The following is a 22,316-nucleotide window of genomic DNA, read 5'->3' as shown; positions in this document are numbered from 1 at the left end:
TAAGAAAAAGTACACATTTACTTTGTCTCCCTGAATGTATTTGACAATTTACAGTACCATAATTTGTCCAGAAGACAGAAAGAAGACAGGAAGATTAGATCACTTTTCATCAGAGTATCAGGTTAACAGCAAAGGCCTCAGCCTTCCATCCTCAATCTGTTTCATGTTGTTTGATACAGTACAGGTTGGGAAAAGAGGAATGGGATAAACTGGGAGAGAATAGATATAAATAGAAAACATGGGTTAATCAGGCCCCAGAAGGGACTAAAAGAAACCTCAGAGGCCTTCAAAAAAAGCTGGGTATAATGGCCAAGGAAGTTCATTGTATCTGCATGAACTTCTGAATTTAGGAGAAAAGGCAAATTGCTATGATACACTACAAATGAAAAACGGCTAAGGTACAGCTTCAGAGAGGAGTGTTGGCATGGAAAGACAAGAAGGTACAGCTGTTGATAAGTTACTTTCTCATGTGCCTTTCTCATAGAATGAGAAGTGAACTGGATGAAATTCCTCTAGGGCCAAAGGAAGCAACTTAAATGCTACTTGAAAGGAGTTATAAGTGGGGTGGTTTTTTTGAAAATACAAGGATGTATTGAATGGAATTGATCAGGACTTGTACCAGACTGTTCAACCAGAGGATGAGGACAGTTAAATTTTCAGATTGCACCAAGCAGGAGATGGCTGAAAACATGTCTGGTGTCCAGGTCCAGGTTCAGCCTCCTCTAGAAGTAAGCTGAAGACAATGGAACACAGCTCAGTAAAGATGGAGAAAAGTCCTGAATGTATGGCTGAGCTACAGGACAACAGTATTGCAGAGGATGGTTTAGTAGGGCAGTACAGTTGTTCACAAGCTGGACATCAGCTGATACACACATCATGCTGTTAGGTACAAACTGGCTTAAACTTTGTAAGACACAAAGGAATCATTTCAATTCAGTCCACACAGCATTCCTGAGAGTTCAGCTGGATGTATTATGTCTGGTTTGGGGCAGGAAAGAGATGGAAGATCAATAAGAATGGTAAGAGATCTAGAAAATGTTACCAAAAAAGGCCTAAGTGAACTACATTTGTTCCCAAGGAGAATGCTAAACGGGAAACATGATGAGAGTCTTCAAACATATAAGAGACAATTGCACAGATAAGTGGAAAAAGTTGGTTTTCCTGCCCTTGGGAGGTACATAGGATGAACATTGCAGCAAGAAAGCTTTAGGTTAGGTATTTTTCTGCCTTTCTAATAGCAAAACTCACAAAACACTGGGATGGTCTATAGGGCTGTGGAGTCAATAGAGGTCTTTATGAACAGTTCAGACAAATATCCCAGAAATGCTTTAGGAAGTAACCTAGATCATGGCCTTTCCCCCCAGGTGCCACCCAGGTTTGTTTTCTGTATGCATATAAAATAAGCAAGCAGATAAAATAGGCCAAAGACCAATAAATAGATAGACTATCTAGACACAGATCTGTGGTACAACCTCGAGAAGACTGCTGTGGTCCAGCCATCTCCAGCCATCTCAGAGACTGGGAACTTCAGAGGATTCAGAGAGCAACAAGTAGGACCAAGGGCATGGCAATTCACAATAGATGGAAAATATCTGGATTATTATCTTCAGAGAAAAATGGGGGAGGGTAGAATAAACGTACATGAAGTCATGTCTGATACAGGGGGGAAAAAAACAAAAACAAAAACAAAGGAAGTATACAACAAAAGATTAAAATGGGTACTTTCTGTGCTATGGCACATCCAAAGCATTAATGCTTAAACCAAAAGTATTTTGAAGGAAAATGGCTTCCCAAAGTAGGTACATGAGGCATCTTAAAGTTTATTAAGTCTGTTTCCACTTGCCCTTTGCACTATACTCTGTGGTTGTACCATACTCTGTTGCAGAAAGGGTGTGCAAAAAGCTGAATTTTCAGATATTCCTCTTTTACAAAACCACAAGAGGGTCAAAAAGAAGGGCTGCTTGTTTTTAAGAGGACACTGTTTTATCCCATAGGTCAGGTTTTTGGCTGGCCATACTTGTGCATCACTAAAAGAACAGGGGACAAGTCTGTTCCAAACACTCTCTGTCTTAGATATATAACATGTCCTGAGCCAAACCCACTGCTTTGCCCCAAAGCAGTAACTCGAACAGACTTTGTAGGATTGTGGCCTTGTTATCATCTTAAGAAAACTCAGTGTGTGTATCAAGGAGGTGTATCTCACTGTCTGTGTGTGTCTAGTTTATCCAATAACGAGCAAACAGTGACAAAGGATCTCCAACCCGGATGATAACACTGACTACCTAAAAACAGATGGGCAAAGGTCTTTGTTGCTCAGTCTTACCCACAGTTAACTTAATAAACCTATTTATTACTGAATAACTCCAACCACTAAATTTGCAATTCTCTGTACATTGCAGATAGTGCCTGTGAGGACCTGAACTTGAAGGGGGATCTGTTTAAGGACACATATCAGAGACATATCAGAAATTTTGCCGGAAATTTCTTTAAAACACACAGCAAACATCCAGAGACCAGTTTCTGGGGAGGAATGTGGTGCTGCATGTAGGCACTAAGAAAAATGTGACCTTTGTAATGCTGAGACATTACACTATTTTACATAAAAAGATAGGTCCCTCCTCAGCTTCTCTCCATGGGTGCACTTTGGTAAGGAAGGGATGCTGCACATGGTATAGTCTTTCTGTAGATGACCTCCTAAGTGGCAGTAATTCTTTTTTAACATTAGAGCTAGCAATGTAGCAACACTAGACTATTTTCAGCTAACAGCACTGATGTGGTTCAGAAACTGTACCAGACTTCAAGCTAGCTTGATGGAAAAGCACTGTCTCTCCTGGTCTCCTAGAGCATCACACCTGCTGTGGCATTTGTGAAGTCCCTTTCACACTGACATAAACCTTTGGAAGGTTTTGGTGTGGAACAAGGAGGACCAACTGCATCCTGCTGGTGAGACCCTGAAGAAGGAGAGCACACCCTCACACTTGGTGCACAGGCAAATTCAGAGAGCCTGGGAGGTTGTTCAGGAGGCTGGTCTGTGTAATGCCAGCCCAGAAAGCCTCCAAAATAGCAATTACCACCTGCTTGGGAAATCCAGGGAGCTTGGCTATGCCTTAGGGACCATGTGAAATGAAAGTGGTCAGAAGAACATCAAAATGATTTGACTGTGGGTTGAGGATATCCCAGACAACAAAGACTATTTGGTAAGTGCTGCTTTCCATCTGCAAAGCAGATGAGAGTTCAATGCTGAGGGTAATTTAAAAGTCAAATAAATGGTTTAAAATGGGTTGTAATAAGCAAAAGCATGTTTCTTTGTGAAGTAAACTGGCCTTGTTTTCTGGATGGATGTGTGCACACCAAGCCAGAGAAGCAGATGAACTAAAAATGGTCACTGGGTGGAAGGAGTCTTGGCCAGTCTGAGAGAAGCTTTAGTAAATGGTGGAAGAAAATATCCCTGCTGTGCTTCAAAGGGCAGGTGGACAAGGAGCTCTTGGTAGATGAAAGCACATAACTGAGGAGGACAAACAGTGACAGTGCAAGGTAATGCACTGGATGTTCTTCTGGGGGAAAGCTGTGGGGAAAAGCATTGTCCCAAGAGGAGGCAACTTTCCTTTCCCAAAGCCCCTGCAGGGAGCTGGCAAGTGTCACAGAGCAGCTGTACAGTAGGTCCTAACTGCCAGACAAAGTTAAATCTCAATTTTCAGAAGCCAGAGGCACAGAGGAAATAGATCCTGATAAAATATCTAGCTGATAACCTTGTCACAAACTAAATAAATAAGCAGGAGCAGGAGATTCTGGGTAACTCATTGAACACAAAAGGATAAACCCAACAAGGTGATCCAAAATCTATGTATCTCTGAGGGAAAAAGTAGATTTATTTTAAAAAATCATCATATTTTCAAAGGCTCCTTATCAGCACTAGTAGATTCAAGCTGACAGGCTGAAATCAATGCCAGTTATTGCAATATGAAGGCATGATAAAAAGCTATGACTTCCTTTGAAAAATGCATATTTAGATGTACATCAAGGATACTTTCATTTTGTCAGCTTGGCCCTTTTTAATCAACTCACTTAGCATATTTAATTAAAGATACGATAGTCAATCTCATTTCTAATCACATGCAAAGTGGCAATATTTTGTGGATCAGTTCCTGCTTGGGAAATGTGTCTGTTTGTAGTACAACCCACTTATGTACTAAAATGGCTGCTTTTTCTCCACAGTTTACAGAGAAGTTAACGAAGCTGGAGCTGTCAAAAAATAAAACATCCACTGCTGTAGCTGTGCATACTAACAAGTAGCGTTAATGCTGGTGAATTTTTCATGTAGAAATCAGTAAGTCAATGTCCTTAAAAAAGAAAACCAGGCCTTATTTGGTGCCAAAGTAGACAAATAAAATCATGTGTGAGATATAGTGAAAAAAACCCCCACAAGCAAGTTCAAAACACCATAGAACATGTTATCAAAGTAAGTTATGTTGGTAATACAAAAGTTACCTGAATCACAAATAAGTAGTAGGGTATATAGCATAGGGGGAGACAGCATCAAAATATCACATGCAAAAATAGCAAATGGACTGGGTTAAAACAGAAAGAGGATGTCACTGTGTCTTCACCACAGAAACACTGATCATAGGCATATAAAATGGTTAATATTGTAGCTTCAAAGTTTAGTCTAGTGAAAGATGGTTTTCATAGTAATATAGAGACATGTCCTTTGAAGCTAAAATAGAAAAAGGCAAAGGTACAGTAATTTCACTTGTCCTTGCAGGATCAGTATCCTGAAGCCAATCACAAAGACCAGCTCCTCACATCAGACCAAAATTCCTATGAGGTAGCAGCTCAGGGTGTCCAGCCATCTAAAACACAGAGCGAAAAATCACAGATGCTGTTTACTATTGGAAATTGTTAATAATCCGAACTTGCCAAAATTTTTAACACTTCAAATCGTTCCTAACTAATTGGTATTAGGACCGAACTGGTCCTGCTGGAATTGAAGACCTACTTGAGCTGGAGACAGCCATCAAATGCGCAGGATGTCTGTCCATCCTCAAGTCTGTTACAATACGTGAAGATGCAACTACCAACAGGAATGTAATGTTCTGTATCTCTTGTTGCTGATTTTGCACATCTCACCACTCCTCGTAAGATGTCTATTTTTTATAGCTGCAACCAAATTAACAAATGCAGGAATGTTAACCTTAAATCACCACAGGTAGGGAATCGGGAGGAGAGAGGGAGTGCAGGGAGCTGCTGTGATCCTCCCCTGTGATATGCCTGACCCCAACCAGCAGCTGCTAGTAAAAGCACCACCTTGCACGGTCAGGCTGTCCCTGTGTGTTTGCATAGTTTCTAGTGAGGGTCATGGATTCAGTGTCCAGAAAAGAAAAAATACTTCTTTGCACGGAGGAAGTTTTTTCAGAACTACAGTAAAGCCTGTAGCAACAACCCAGCAGCAACACAGACCACTATATTGAAATGAATTAGAAATTTTTTGTGATTCGTCTTGATAAATTGTTCCCTTTTCCTCTTAGTAGGTCTTAAAAAATTTTGCATCACAGTGTGAAAAAGAAATCTCAATCATGCTCTAGAAAAGGAGATACTGGTCATGAAACATTGCACTTCCCATAATCATCATCACCTTGTGAGCAGGAGCAGTCATACTGGCATGAATTGCAGTTCAATTGTTCACAAAATACTCAATACACAAGGTGCCCCCATTTGATGCCAGAGCTCCTGGAACAGCAGCCAAGCCTCAGAATGTGCTCACACAAGCCCTTTATGAGGAGCAGTACCCCTGAGCCAGCTCCAAAACACCACAGTGGCTGTTACCCCCTGTACACTGCTGAATGTGCCATGCCCAGGTCCCGCATCCCCTGCTATGTTGTGCTCCCCTCACCCACAGCTCACCACCATTCCCACCAGATGGGAACTGGCCCCCTGCAATGCATCCCTTCCCTGTATCCTCCATACTGATGGGCACTCCCTTGTGCAGATGGTCCTGCCTGTCCCCAGACTCCCTCCCAGCACTTTAAAGCCCTTAAATTGTTCTTTAACTGCTTCCTTTCACATGGACATTGCAGTCTACATCATACCCACCATTGCCTACCAGCAACCCAGATTTCATCCCTTGGAATCTTTTCCAGCCTGGGCAAGGTGGGATAAGATAGTGCCCACTATCACACCACTAAGCACACTAACCTGTAGCTGGATTTTATTCTAAACACCTTCTAAGATTCCCTGGCTTTTCAATTACCAAAGGATACAAATAGCAAGGATACTGCAAATAACACAGAGCTACACCTGCAGGACCTGCTTTGTGGTATGAAAAAAAGGATTTCTGATGGTGATCATGAAGAGGAGGCTACAGCCTGGAGCTGTCACCTGGAGGAGCAAAGCACACATGAGTTTGAAGGGAATGAGGCAATAAGAAAAGCAGAGATACTGGCGAACAAAATGAGGACCAGCTAGCAGGTGCTTCTTTGGAGGTGTCCAACTCCATCTAGCAGCTGCATTCCAGCCCCAGCCAGGGATCATGGCAGTCCCCACTCTCCAGCAGAGCTATGGATGGATATGGGAAGGAGAAGCCTCCAAGGCTGTGGGCTGCACTTGACCACACTCACAGCAAAGGAGGCTCCCATGGCAGCATTGTCTAATCAGTCACACACCCTGGGAATTACCATATCTGCTGCTGGAGAGCACTGGTTAAACTGCTGGAGCGCTCTGGGACGAAGAGGTTACAAGTGGCTGCCATCTGCAGCAGAGCAGTTCCAGAGCAGAGCAATCCACACAGAATACAAATACAGGCGACCTCAGCCAAAAAGGGCCTTACCTGCCAGCTCATTAATTGCAAACTAGTCACATACTTCATTGCACAACCTAAAGTACCATCCCATGGCAGGTTTTTCTCTCCAAATTCACAGCAGCAGGCACCAGGCACTAAACTGGTATGAAATGCAAGTTCAGAAGACCATGGTACACAGAGGGAACTTGCCTTCAGCTTATTTCCTAAAGTGGGGAGGCTGCGGCAGCCACAGCACCAGGTGATTTGTCTCTCCATTTCCCCTTTCTCCTCCCATAACTTCTGCACGAACAGGCACGTTTACATCTCCCCAGCCCCACGGGATTCTCCAGTGCATTCCCGGTGGACAGATACCCAAGGAGCAGCAGCCCCAATTTCTGGGGACAGTCGTTACCCTGTGGAGAAGGACCCTTCCTGGAAACTTAGCAAAAGCTGACTTTGTTGGCAGTGCAGAGGGACACAAATCTGAATCCCTCTTGAGGTAGTGATTAAGGATGCCAGCAGGTCCCAGTGCATCTCATATTGGCACCAACTTGCACCCATAAATTACTCAGACATGACAGAAAGAGGGCAGAGGCTGCCAGTGTCCTGTCTAGGGCATGAGCAGAGGAGACACAGTCCTGGTTGTGCATGGGAGCAACATGGATGTGCAGCTCCATGGGCAGCAGAACCACGACTGGCACCGTTTGTGCCCTTCTGTTTCACTCCTGACCCCAGCAACCAGGGACAGCCTTTGCCACAGCCCCACCACCCTTTCATTAAGTGAATTGCCAGCAACTGAATCCACTTTTCTCCTTTTCTTGCTTTGTGCTGTAAACACCCAAAGTGGAGGTGGCAAGCTATCACATCCTTGTCTTTCTGCAGCAATTTCTAATTCATCTGCCCCTAACCTACACCTTGGCAGCCCAGCCTAGCAATACATCACTAATCATTTGCATCAAGGAGACCCACGGGTGCATGGCTGTCACTAAATGAGCTCCTTCTGAACCTCAGGATTTATGGCTGCATCCTTACCACCAGTGCCACAGCCAGGATGGCACAGACTCACCCAGAGTTTGACTCCTTTGACTGCTCTAAAGAAACTACAGTAATATTAAAGATGAACAAAAGAGCATAACACAAGGAAAAAGGAGATAAATTATCAAATAATTGGAGGAAAAAATCTAACAACCCAAAACCAAAGAAAATGAGGTCTTGAGTGTAGCTGAGGTTGCACAAGAAGAGGAAAGGAAGAAGCATCTCCCACTCAGCTGAAAGAAATCAACATATAAGAGGCTGCAGGAGAGCAGAGCACCTTGACTGCACACTCTTTTGCCCTGGGGTGGTTTTTTGGGTTTTTTTCTAAGCAAGAGGTACAAGTCCAGGCTCTGCTCCTGAAGATCCTGTCAGAGATGGTCCCCAGCCAAGAGGGAAACCAAACAGCCTCTCAGAGGAGCTAGAGCAAAGCTTTGCATATGGAGCCACGTATGACAAAAAATCTCAGATCAGTCTTCTCCAAACTTTGAGGAAGTTTGGATGGGGTTGGAAGCATGATGGCCAAGACCTGCCTCTTCTCTGACAGCTTAGCCATAAGCACAGAAGATTTTAATTCTCCAGGTCCACAAATGGAAATAGTTTCTCTTGCAAACAGTGTCCACTAGGAAAATCTTGAGCTGAAGGATTCTGTTATATGGTCAAAGACAATGCATCAGCTTGTAAGGCAAGGCCAACAGCGAGTGTGTGTTAGATGGCTTTCCTTGGGATTTAAATGGCTTTTTCAGGTTTCTTATTGGCTTTATTTTCTTTTTCTTCTCTCCTTGTGAAAAGCATGCTTTAAATTTTTCTCCTCTTTGTCGGGGTTTTTTTGGAGAGGTCTTTGTTTAGTCTCTGGATTTAGATTTCTCCGCCAAAACCCGCAGATCAAAAGGCACTTGTCTGAACGAGGCGCGCAGGGAGAGTTTGCTGTGCGCGCTCCCTCCCGGCACCACCTGCGTGGTCACCAAAGCCACACTGGGACTCCCTGACCACAGGAGTGACACGTCCAGGAGTGACAGTGACAGCAACAATCATTTGTGCTAAAATGCCAAGTTTTGAAAGAATTCACAAACATGCTTACAAGCACCCGGGAGACAAACAATCACCGAGGCGGCTGCGGATTGCGTGTTTGCAGGGAGAGCTGGGAAGCAGCGATTAGCAAACAGCGCTGCGGACGCGACGGGGCAGGTAAGTGAGCGCTGACGAACGTGTGAGCGGAGGGAGATCACATTGCAAAACCACAGACGGGCTGTCACTTTATCCTGGAGCCGTGCCACGCCATACTGACCCCCCCTGCTGCACTTTGCTTGCACAAGAGCCTCCAGCCCAAGGAGTGATGTTTGCTTGGGCGCTGCCAGTGCCAGGAGCCTACAGGCAGCCCTGGGCCAGGAGCAGCACTGCGATTTGGCTCCAGAAGGAGCAACCGAGCACAGGTACGGACAAGATTTATTTTTCCTGTTGGAACACATTCGTCTGCAGATTAGCGGCAGCTCCGCGCACAGGGAGCCTGGATACCGCCAGGTGACTCTTCTCTGCCAGCCCACAGCCATCCCCACAGGCAAAACACCTATTCAGCAACAACACCCAGCTCTCCAGCCAGCATCTGGTTCCTCTGGGATTAGTGTCCTGCTCTTCAAACACAGAAACCCAGGTGCCAGAGGGACACTGACCTGCAATTATTTTTTTCTTGAGGGAGAAGGAAAAAAACATCCATAAGATGGGGGTTCCCTTTCCTAGAGAACAGTAAAGCTCGTGTTTCTGGACCAGATCCAAGAAGGCTCTCTAAAACTCCCAGTTTCTAATTTTTGCCAACAAAAAGAGGCCAAAATCTTCAAAAGCAAACCCACAGCAATCTACTACAGCTTCTGATCCTCATTGAGGATAGACTACATCTGAAATCTAATTATCTCTCTGCAATTCCCTGTGCAGTCAAGGCAGACAGAGAGGGATCTCCAGAGAACAATTCCTTCAAAACTGCCTGAAACACCTACCTTGGGATGTGACCGACTCTCTCTCACATCCAGCACCCAGGGATGCTACACCGAAATTACTCCAGATCCTGTCTTCTGGGACATGTGATTCAGACTGCACCTTTACACTCAGCAGAGCAGCTTGTCCTTCTCAGTATTAGCATCTTCAAACACCTGGAGGTCAAGTAACATCTTTGGTGTGTCTTGACCCAAGGGACTACAACACAACTACAAAGAGTCTGTGAGAGGAGGCAATTTCACAGTTTTTGCTTTATTTTCCTTTCTCCCCCAGATTATGGCAATCTAATAACTGAATTTAGAGTTCCCATACAGACACACAATAGTTTGCTTTTCCATTAATTGGCTCCAGAAATGTCCACTCTTTGGGGCAGCTGCTGAGACCTGATCACTCTGCTACAAGAAAATCAGTGCTTTGGGAGAGCAAATGTTGATGCAGCAGTTAAAGAACTCTTGGACAACCCATCTGGAGAGGACTTGCCACTCATTCTGTAAGGAAGATGGGGAAAAATAAAAGTGACTGCTAGGGACATAGTTCATATCAAAGCTAAGCAGGAATCACCATGTTTTTTAAACATGAGGAAAAAAAGGCAAAGCATATTTGGCAAGAAACAGAAGAGGAATGGGCAGAAAGACAGATGGTGAGAGAAGCACTGCTGACCATGGCTGTTCAACCCAACCTGAAAGGCAAACCATGCTGCCTAGAGAGCTCTTCAGCAAAACCCCACATCTTTCTGGATGACAGAAGAACATGCTTCAAGAAACACTATCCCTGCTTTTCTAGAGCCAATACATAAAATGTAATTAAGCTTAAGTTTCCAGGGACAGGAATGGAGCCACCTGTAAAGGAGCAGTGCCATCTCTGCCAATGTACATCCCAGGAGACTGGAAGCATTGGTGAGGACTTAAGAGGGCTCTGCACAACACAAAAGAGCAGATAATTCAGCAACATCTATTGAGACCCATTCCATTCCTAATGAATGGATAGGAAGAATAGAAAGAAACCAAGGGTGCAATCACATTCTAAGTGAGAGAGGGAGGTTTTGTGGCACATTCTTCCAGCAGGAAGGCTGTGTACTGTGGATGGCCACCATATCAGTAGAAGCCACCCCAATTTTCTGAGCATCAGGATCAGGCAGACTGAACAGCTTGGAAGGGATTGAACCAGTGTGAAGGGAGGATGAAGGAGAATGGCCATGCAGCTGGGATGTTCATGACAGAAGCAATGAAGGAAATGGATCAGTTTCCTGCACAACACCACAGAGTGGGTAACACAAAATCACCTGCTACAACACATTTGCAGGCATAGACTTGGCACAAGGGTGGAAAGATTCACATGCCAAAGCATTAACATCAATGGAAGGCAGAACGGTAGGTGACAAGAGAGGAACACAGTTTCCCCTCTGGCAAAGGTGACAGGATCAACTTTTGAACCAACAACCCTGTCTGCCTGCTCAGGCAGCTTGGAAAAATTGCCATCTCACCCCATACAGGGCACTCTAACCTGAGGTGCCAACTTCCAGCTCTGTTGCTTAGGACCAGGGCTCGTGGATCCCAAGTGTTGCTCCTCAAATGGAAAAGGTAATCTCAACTCAGCTGCAGAGCAGGGCCATCTCCTGACCACAGCAGGTTCATGTGAAAACAGTCCTGCAAGCCAAATTTATAAACATACTCTTCCACCAGCTAAGACTGTGTTTGCCAAACACAACCTTGCCCAAACCTCCAGCTGGGCTTGCAGAGCTCTGTGGTTTCTTCCTTATCTCCAACCCTGCTCCAACTAACATCTAATTTCCCCTCTATATCTGGCTATTCAAAGAGCGATCTTGTAACACAGAGGTTATTAGCTGCCAAGGCCTAACAGCAGCTCACCACCCTCTGCTTGGCTGAAACCAGGTAAATCCTGTCAGCATCGCCAAACCAGGAGCCTGCTGCCCTGTGACCCTCCAGGAGCATCTCCATTAGACCCAGCTTCCCCCATCCCTGTGTGTTTGCTGGGGACCTCCAGTACCACAGTGCAAACATCATCTCATTACAGTAACTGGTGTAGGAAGACAGGAGAAACTTCACCTGAATTGAATCAATAATTCTCCAGAACCACCTGCCAAGGAGCACCACCGAGGCTTCTGTCCTGCCACTCACACATTTGCTGGCCTACATCACTTTATTTTACTTATCATCACTTTCATTTAACTTCAGCCCAGGAAGCTCCACAGTGAATATCAACATGAGAGAAAAAGGAAATATTTTCAAATTTAAAAGTAATATGAAACCCAGCAAACACTAAATTGCCTAGTAATCCAAATCGTTGTATTTGTCGGTAGGAAACAGAAAAAGCCCAGCTAAGCACTATGTATTTAGCATTTTAAAGCTAAAAATAGCAGTAGCTACATCAGCAGTGAGAAGGAGTTTGAACAGAGAGTGAATGATCACCAGCAATTATTTCTGGATATTTTACGTAAGTGCCCTGAAATTGGAAAAGGCAACACACATTCAAGACTCTGTCCTGGCTTACAGGAGAAATACAACCAGGTAAAGCATTACAGTGAGGGGAGGAAAGCTGAAGACAACGATAAAGAGAAGCTAGATGTTAGAAAAGATCAATTATCTAAAAGGGAGCAAGGTCCTTAGGGAAGAGTTAACACTGAGAAGGATTTTAGATTTTTAAAGGAGGATTCCTCATCTCCCCTAGCAGTTTGGCTACCCAGACCAAATGGTGCCTCCTGGCCTACAATTTCCTTGTGAGGGGAAGAGGAAGGGCAGGCACTGATCTCTTCTCTTGGTGACCAGTGACAGGACCCAAGGGAATGGCCTGAAGATGTGTCAGTGGAGGTTTAGGTTGAAAATTAGAAAAATGTTCTTACCCAGAGGGTGATTGAGTACTGGAACAGACTCCCAAGGGAAGGGGTCACAGCACCAAGTCTCCCAGAGTTCAAGAAGCATTTGGACAATACTCAGGCACATAGGGATGGTCCTGTACCAGGCTAGGAGTTAGATTCAAATTCTTGTGTGTCCCTTCCAACTCAGCATATTATGCGAGTCTGTGAAATGAATCTACTCCATCAGTGAATATTCCTGACACTCTACATGGTTTAAAAGTTAATTCATCACTTTCATTCCAACATGTTGGGAAATTTGGTCAAATTTCAGCAACAGGATAGAATTATAATGTAATATTATGTTAAACTACACAAGGATATGCTTTTCACTTCATTTGGGAGGATGCTAAAACCAAATCATGCTCCATGCATACTCATCATCAACCACAGCTGTGCATTAGCTCCATCACGAGCAGATACTTCCTCCAGAGTCACACCCAGGGTACAGCACTAGGCATCAGCTGCTTAAATTAATGCTTGTATCTCCAGATCCATATAGCTTTTTTTCAAGCCTAAAAAAAAAACCACATAAGACATCTGTGAACCATGGACACTGATTTCCAACATGTCTTGGATTTCAGGAGGAATTCCACAATGCTGAAAGAAGAAGGCAAATATCTTGTCTGTTTATAAACATATATAGTTACAGAGACTAGATTACTATAGGCCTGTCAGTCTGATATTAATCCCTGGAAAAGAATAGCTGATGCAGAGTTAAAAGAGATTAATGCTAATCAACATGTTCATGAAAAACAAATCTTGTCAAATTAATTCTCATTTTAAGAGATTGCAGTTTCCTTGATGAAGCAATAGTATTAATGCAGCAATCCACCATATCACAGCTCTTCTCACTCTGCTTGGGCCAGTCCTACTCTTAAGAAGAAAGCAGAGAGCCAGCCTAGCCCCCTAAAATGAATTAAAATCTGGTCAAGGGCTTCAGGATGTACCTGGAAATGGGAACTCTTTGGGGAAGCAAGGTCCCACTGGGTCCTTGCATTGGCTCTGTGCTGGTCAGTGTCTTTACTGACAGCCTGGGCAGTAAGAGCATTATTGAGACCGCAGTTTAGATGGAGGTGGAAAGGATTAGGGGGCCACTGGAAGAAGAGGCGGCCGTGCTGTTGGGAAGCAGTGATGAGTCACTTGATGGGACCAAACACAGAGTAGGTCAATGGCAGGCCTGGCATGGCTCCATGCAGCCCCAGTGTGGTCAGGCTGGGGGAGGAGCTACTCTGAAGGACAGCGGGAGCACCAGATGTAGCTTGAAATGAGAATGATTACCTTGGTGGCTGACACAATCCATGAAGGAGCACCGGGAATATCACATAGGAATGGGAACGCTCTGTGGCTGTTGCAATGTCCACTCCAGTTTGGCAAATGCAGCTCTGTCATGTGGCTCCAGGGGGATCTTGGTGCTGCACAGGGAGCCTGTGGCTCTTCCCTGCTGCTCCCTGAGAATCCAGGATCTGCAGCGCCATCAGAGGTGAGCAGGCAGGAGACACCAGCACTCTGCTTGGAATCTAATCGCAAACAAGAGAGACTGGAAATAAAGTCTACGTTTTTAGTCCTTGGAACAACCATCATGAGATTTGGCCTCTCTGTCACCAGAGAGCACATGCTTCAGGAGAAGCTCACTCAAAGCAGCACCAGGCCAGAGAGACTTTTTACACAGGACTGCAGCTTACACAAACAGCCACAGATCATTCCTTCTGACCATGCAGCTGGCACCACTTCCAAGCAGTTATTAAAAATAAAATAAAGCACAGCTAGCTCATAAACCTTTAAGTGCAGCTCACAGCAGCATTTGTGTGGTGTGAAAGGCGCCCAAGGAACCTGCATACAAGCTGCAAATCACAGTGCAATACATGGTATTATTCACAGCAACCTACAGCAAGACAAACTCATCACTAAATCCTGCATGGAAATCTGCTCCAGATTAACCATCCCGTTTTATTTAGGCTTTCATTACATCACGGTTGTTCCATGGCTCTCCTACCTCTGCACACTAGGAGGGGAGATGTCCTTTGCCTCCCTCCCACAGCTGCAGCCTGGTCCCTGCAAGCTCCTGCTGGAGACCCACAAGAGGGCAGTCGGGGTTGCCTTTTCCCTCTGACTACGTAATTTTCCACTGTAACATCCCAGGAAGCCTCACCACAAAGTCACTTTTCATCTTCTGTGGCCACTTACTGCTGCTTTCTGACAAGAATGTCATTGGTGTTATGCCACGATGCATACAGGTAACAGAATATGTTTGCAGCAGATGAAGAAGCTATTTATTGATTTAGTCTCTGGGATGGTGGTGGTGCATGGGACAGCCTGCTTTAGACCTGCATCAGCCACCAGGCCCCCCAGATCCCATGGCTGATTATGCTGGTGTTTGTAGGATTGGGGTGTCCACAAAACTTATGCTGTGTTTTCAAAGACTGAAGCTTCTCCTGCTTTATTTATTCAGAAAAGTCAAACCAACTGTATTGGGTATAGATATAAAATATTAGAAAAATTAAATCTCTCCTGAGCCGAAATGTTACACTATTATCAATATGGAACTCAAAGACCACAGTCACCACTACAAGTTTCGCTCAGATATTATCATTATATTATCATTAGTATTATATAGCTGCTTTGGACAGCTCTTGAAACTTCATTATCTCATTTCCACTTCCCTCATTTTTTTTACCTCTCCAAAACAAGGACCGCACAGCATTCCTTCGCCTTCTCCTGCACAGCTCAGACTACAAGTAGAGCAGCTTTCTACACGTTCTCTTCTCCAGTTCCTCCACCCATTCCATCTCTGTCCTCCCTCCTGCCCGTTCCCTGCCTCTTGTCTTCTCCTTACCTCCTCACCCTCTTGTGTATCTCTCTTCAAAATAGGTCTGCCCTCCCATGCAGCTGTCCAAGTACTGTCTTTGCCTGTCCAAGTACAGCACCATCTCATGCCCAAATACTCTCTGCTTTCACTTTCTGGAGCTGTTTTGCTCCAAATCCATCCAAAATACTTTCCAATTTGTCTTTGTTTCATGTTTTAGAGACCTTCTACAACCAGCCAGAGCCAAGACTTTTTTTGAAGAAAACACAGCATTGGACAGGGCACTCCAGGTAAGCAATAAAAGCAACAAAAATGGTGGTAGGGGGAAATTTCCCTGCGTTTGACCCTCCAGAAAGTCACAATCACAAAATCCTTTTGGTAACACTGTATGACAGCAGGAAGCAGCATGAAACAGCAACCACAGTATTACAATCCTTAGAGAGATACCCTTGCCTTGAGAAACACAGCTCTGCTGGGAAGTGGGAGCCCACCAGGCAGGAGCAGACGTGGGCTCTGTGGCAGCAGCAAAGTGACTGTTTTTACTGGTGACACACATTTTGTACTCGGATTTGGCACCAAGGCTTGTTCTTCAAGTTTCCCAGCTCCCATTCGGCTTGCTTCCTTTGCATTATCTCTAGAGCAGCCCTAGGGGGGCGGTTCATTACACATTGTGCCTCCCCCCAGAGCTCTGAGGGCAAATACAAGACAGAGGGACCAGGGATGTGCAGAACAGAGGGCACAAGGAAACAGGGATTTGAGTCCTGCCCTGCCATTGTGTGACAAGTGTTGGGAATTAAGACAACTTCTTTTCCTGCGATCCTTTAGGCAACATTAGAAAGTGTTTGTCATTTCTCAAACTAAAATGCATAAAGGAATTTCAGTGGTAGGGAGAATGATACAAGAAAACAAGGTCTCCCCTTGTCAGATGCAGCGTTCCCAGCCCAGCCAGCTGCTCTGGGACTTCAGCCTTGCTCCGCTGGCTCTGCTGTGTGTTTGGCCACAGCTACCACTTTCCTCTGGCTCACCTGCACAAGGCAAACAGTGGGGATCTGAGTGCCAAGATTTGCTCTGCGCGTGCCAAGGTAGACCCTGCACACAGCTGCGGGGTTAGTGCTCTGGGGGCTGATGTGCCAGATACTGAAACAAAACATTTAAAACAAGAGTTCATAAAACCACTCTTTCTATTTCAGCTGGCTCCCCTCACCTCAGCTACATTTCAGGAGCAGACAACAGTAGCAACTAAAATGCGTGGACAAGGCAAGGTCCCGCCAGTACTGGGGAAGTTTAGAGACAGTATGAGCAGTGATAACCCTCCCAGCAAAGCTTCCTGGGACAGAAGCAACAGGATTAGCAAATCAGATGGTCCAGGCAGGTAAACGCTGCCACATACAAGCATTTTGCTGAGATTGAGTTAAAATGGTCTTCCTGCCTGCTCCAATTCTCAAGGTCTTACGCTAATTTTTGATGTTTACTGGGTAACTGAAGGAAGGTCATCAAGGCAAAGTGGAACAAGTCACAGGAGTTAAATCCATACTGTAACTGGAAAAACGCACACTTTGCAAGTGTTCATCTGTCACGTGGGTTCTGTTACCCACATGGAAACAGCCATTAACTAGCTGGTTTCACCTTAAAAAGTTAAAAATCTAAGAGAAGAAACCTTCACTGTTTGCCAAGATCCCCAAGTACACACACCACACACATTGCTCTTATGGATACACAGAGGTAAAAGCAATAAAGACATTGCATATTATCCTTAATTTGCCTCTCACCCAGTTTCTGTCAAACAATGCAAACTGTTTTCAAATGCATCATGTCCCACATAGGTGAAAATACACATGAAATTCAGACAGCTGACTGGTAATAAGCTTCTAATTTTGGCCTTAGCACTATGTTCTTTACCTAAAAGGCAAGCTGTGCACAATTTACTGAATTTTAAACCGAAATTTGGAGGCCACTTGAGAGCTAAGATGGATAAGGACTGATTTCCAGAAATGAAACAGCAGTTTTTGGTATTGGAAGACAACACTTTTACAAAAAACAATGTAACAAAAATATCAAAGAGCAATTTTATTTATCTTTTTTTGGCACAAAACTTACAAGAACCCTTTTGTTCCCTTCTTAAATTTAGTACAACTAGCAAGGAAAAAAAAGGCATACTAATACATTTAATGAGCTGTACAGCAAGTGACATGTGGAAAGAGGCACCAGAAAGATCTACCAAAAATCAAAGTGCATGAAAAATACCTACTCTGAGTGCCTCATGGTATTGTATTAAGGCACCACTCCTTTAGAAGGTTTACTGAATACATCAAGTGTGCAACTTCTTGGTTTTTGGAATGTAAGAGTCCTTCAGCCTGCACTGGAACTGGATACTGCAACCTCTGAATGGAAGAACACTTCTCTTTGTCAATGTTAAACGGAGAGGCCTCTTTCTGCCCAACATCCCCTCTCAGCCAGGCGTGTCACTGTCATATGCTTTGAAAAAGCCAACACAGGTTATCAGAGTGACCAGCATTTTACTTCAGAGTTTTAAGCTGTAGTGTACACCAGACTTATGAATTCTTTACAATGGTTTTATAGAAAATAAACACTGCAGAGACAAGAGTAACATGGGACATATCAGCAACTATGTTTAGATAGTTTTATCAAAAGACCATTTAAGGACTTTCTGGAGTATCTCTTTTAAAAAAATCTGAGTAGTGTTATAAGCCAGAATAATTAAATACACTTTTCAACAGAATATTACAAAGCTTCCTTCAGGACTAGCAATCAAGTCTGACAAACTCCACAAGACTTCAGGAACTTTCAGTAAGAATGTAGAAAAAGCCCAATATTAGACAGTAGTAATGATTCTCATAATTAGAAACATTTAATGCAAATACCTGTAACTGCAAATCATGTCATACAGGTGTGTATACCTACACGCACACACACATTGAAACATCATTACAAGGGCCAAACAGACACCTTGGTTCATTGGGGATTCTGCACATCACTGCTCTGAAGTACTACAGAAGCTGCAGGTTTTTTATTTCAGCACCTTCATTGAGAACCATTTGTTTCTGAACCAAACCACTGCAGTTACAAGAAAGTACCACAGGCCAGATTCACATCTGGTATAAACAGGTTCCAAAAAACCAAACAGAAGTTGCATCTGCTTCTTACCAGCTTTGACTTTGGTTTTGCTGCTCAGCTGGACCACCAGTCTCTTTTACTTGCAGAAAGAGGTTTAATAAGAAATCAATGCCCGTATCAAAACTGAAGGGGGGACCAGTAAATGCAGAATATTGTTATCAAACCACTGTACAACACCTCTACTGTAGAGAGTTTCAAACATCTCAGGAGCTTAAGACTGCTTAACCTGAACTCTGGAAAAGCATATTTCTCTATGGACATGCAAAGGCATTTAAATATGAACTCTAGGAATTACAGTATTTCTTTTTTTCTCCTCTTATGGTGCAGACCTTGAGAACACAACTGTGTGCCCTATTATAAAACCAAGGCACCCTTGAGCATTAAAAATTCTAAACAGCAAGGGCTGGAAAGAAGGGCATCTGGAAGTGATCTACACATTACAGAGCATGGTGTTTCACAAGTCTCAGAACAGTTCAGTTCATACTTGCTGGGATAACTTTCCGTATACCTTTGTCCCAGTACAGAGCTGTAGTTTTCAGTAACTCTCTTACCCCTGCATTATTTGCTCCCACATATAAAACATGCCACAGAAGTGGCAGTCAGGGCTAAACACTTAACAACATGTCCTTTTTGTCCTTTATTAACATTTATTTCATGATTTGTATGTAAGTCATGTAGCAACTTAACATTGGTGTTACACACTGTGCTTCCATTCTCTGGCACTTGGAGGAGGAATTCATTTCCAGATAATCACATCTTGCTGAAGCATTCCTTTGCATTTGTCCAAACTTGAATTCCCTTTAAAAAAGAAAACAATTAAAAATCAGCAATTAAAAATCTAACCTCATCCACAGAAGACTCTATGAAGAAGTCTCATAGAAATTCATGAAAGAATAAGGCAGAGACCACATGGGCTACTCTATATATATATCAATCTCAATATTAACATGTCACTGAGTTCACATAGGATGAATATGTGAGAGGTTTTACACCAGTGACTTCCAATCTTCTGTGACTGCCATGTTCCTAGTTATTGAAAGTCTGCATCTGACCCCTGCTGATACAATAAATACACTGGCTGGGCCTTTCACAAGCCAAACGTACCTTTTTGCACATGCTAATCTGCATAACAGCATAGCTTATAAGTGCCTCCTTCAAATCGTGATTCTTCTGCTCTTTAAACCGTTCAATGTCAGCCCAGGCACTTTTCACAAAGTCTCTGAAATTAAAAGCAATTATTTCTGTTAGTAAGTGTTTTAATTGTTCCATCCTCAGCTCACCTTCCTTTCTCTGGACCCTCAGCAGAGAAGCTGTGTATGACACCAAGTAACCAACTCCTGCAATTACTGTGCATCCTTCAGTGTCCTCATTTACTAACTGGCACTACTACCTAATTCTTCATCTTCTTCTTGAGGTTTTTAACTTAGAGAATAATTTCACAGGAGGCATTAGGATGTTTGCTTGGTTTGGCGGTTTTTTTTTCCCAGGAAGCATCACTGCCATAGAACCAGAATAAGTCAGAATACACTTTTTTCTTCAGATTCCTTTAGGGTAACTAAATCTTTATGCAAACATTCAGCACACCACACTGCATGTTTCTTTTTCAATTGTCAAGTCAGAATCTTCATCGTCCCAATGTGAAAACTCACTTGTTGACAGGATGTGAGACTGTCAAATAAAACAAACATTTACAATGCAAATTGAACTTGGAGAATTCACTTCAGAAATTAATTTCATTTGGTGATGTGTGCTCACATCTCCTTATTTAAAATGCAGGCAGATATCTATACTTCATACTTTCATTTGTGCTGGACTTTACATACAAGGCAAGTATTCACTTGAAAATTCCTTCCAGAGCTATGAAAGCACATCTCCAATACATCTGTCAAAATGATTAAGAAATTGCATTTACTGCGTCTTGTGTTGTTTTGAACTATTCATGAACCAATCTTATCTTTCCAGCTCTAATGCAAACATATTACGAGATACCACATTTACCCCTTGTGTTATAAGACAAGTGTGCTTTGACACAATCACATTCTTTTAGGAATGTTAGTTCCTATTTTTCACTTTTGCATTCCTGAAGAAAATTTCATTAGATCATCAAGAAGCAGTTACTCAAACACAACTCATCAGAGCTTCTAATCTCTTTCAAACAGGAGTCAGTTGTCCCCCATATGAGAGGTTGCAGAATACGAGCTCAGGACCCATACACATAAACCAAACTAAGTACAGTATTTGAAGCAAATCAGTTTTTGAGTCTCAGCCTACTCAGCTGCAGACCCACAAGCCCACCTGCTAAATATATTACTAGTTGAACATAAAAGCATGCAAGTCAGCCATTAGAGTGGGGCCAGGAACTGGGAAAGTCATCAGGTTTTACATAAGCCATACACTCAGACCAGAAGCTAACTGCATGTACTGCACTTTATTTCACAACTTGCAGCTGACAGGAGCTTTTATAGACAGCTCATAAACACCAAAAATATATTAAAAACACTTATAAAATGCAAACACCTTCAAGAGCATCTAGTCAAGGATTTCTGCTAAAACAAGCCCTGTGTTTTCATTGAAACAGTCAAGCCTGTTTACCTGCCCTCCAGATTTTTAGACTTCAGTTGCTCTTCTCCTTCCTGTATCTGCTCTTCTAGAACCTTTATCTTGGCTTCCCTCTGCTCGGGGGTTTCCTGTCCAAAGAGCTTGCTGGTCATCCCCTTCAGGGAGAAAGTTCTCACAGTCTGCAAAAAAACAAAGACACTCTAGATTTGGAATTCCTCAGCATAGCCACAAGACATGAAGTGATTTTTACCACCATTTGTGCTTGTTCTTATTATGTGGCTGATTTTTTGCTTTAACTTCCATTTCACTGATAGGTAGCTATGGGGGCTCACATTAGACCAAGCAAAGTGGGGAGGAAATAATTTGATGTTCAAACTCTTTAAGGCTGATAGAGGTAAACTTTCAGAGAAGTCTTCCTGCTGAAGTAGGAAAGAAAGTAAGAAAAAGAACAGTCATAAAGAAGTTCCATTTAGACCATAAATAAATCCAAGAGCAACATTAAGAATTCTAAAACACTGTCAGTAACCATTTTCAGATACTATTTTCTATAAAATATTCCATACAAAAGGGATTAACACCACGTATCAGTAACACTCACTGTTCAAAAGGCAGAGGAAGCCTTTTCAAATTTCCAACATTCTGATCTTTAGTATAGAGTTGTCTGTGTTATTCTGCTCACGTTATATTTACTGCAACCCTGTACTTGCTCAGAATTCAATAAAAGAAGTTTGGCACAAACAACTTATGTCACTAAGAACCAAGTTACTTTAAACCTCAGATATGTAGAGCTCATATGATACTGCTTCTCATAAGCAGCAGCCAACATGCTGGTGCCATTTAAATGTCATTCTAAGTAACTTGGCTCAAATAAAAAATAAATTAAAAAGAAGCATCTTGGAGAAGAAAGTGGAAAAAGACTCACTCCTGTTGCCAGCTCCTCACACTGCTGTTTCTTAGATGTTAAGTCCTGTGCAGCCATTTCCAAATCATATTGCATTAGTTCGTGTTTCCTGCAAACTGCCCTGAAAAGTAATGAAAGATCTGTCACATAATACTTTGTTTTGCTACATTTCCCTCCATGCAAAGTTTATAAATGACATCATGTTTTGTTTGTTTATTGACAGGAATCACCTCCAGTTATTTATCTA

At 43.2% G+C, this 22,316-nt stretch overlaps 1 protein-coding gene across 2 annotated transcripts in view; it reads right to left on the bottom strand.

Moving 5' to 3' along the window:
• Positions 1 to 17,528: 17,528 nt before the first annotated feature.
• Positions 17,529 to 22,316, bottom strand: part of SNX4 (sorting nexin 4) — a 33,283-nt gene continuing 28,495 nt past the window's right edge. For both annotated transcript variants that reach the window (XM_071561845.1, XM_071561844.1), the window contains exons 11-14: positions 22,091 to 22,190; positions 21,202 to 21,347; positions 19,714 to 19,828; positions 17,529 to 19,407 (exon numbers count right to left, since the gene is read on the bottom strand). In XM_071561845.1, coding sequence (XP_071417946.1) covers positions 19,360 to 19,407; positions 19,714 to 19,828; positions 21,202 to 21,347; positions 22,091 to 22,190 — 409 coding nt within the window. In that variant the 3' untranslated portion in view covers positions 17,529 to 19,359. The remainder of the gene's footprint in view (positions 19,408 to 19,713; positions 19,829 to 21,201; positions 21,348 to 22,090; positions 22,191 to 22,316) is intronic.

This window comes from Pithys albifrons, chromosome 8 (assembly GCF_047495875.1).
Source record: "Pithys albifrons albifrons isolate INPA30051 chromosome 8, PitAlb_v1, whole genome shotgun sequence".
Taxonomy (NCBI): domain Eukaryota; kingdom Metazoa; phylum Chordata; class Aves; order Passeriformes; family Thamnophilidae; genus Pithys; species Pithys albifrons.
The sequence above is the reverse complement of the archived record's forward strand: the minus strand, read 5'-3'. Positions and strand labels throughout refer to the sequence as shown.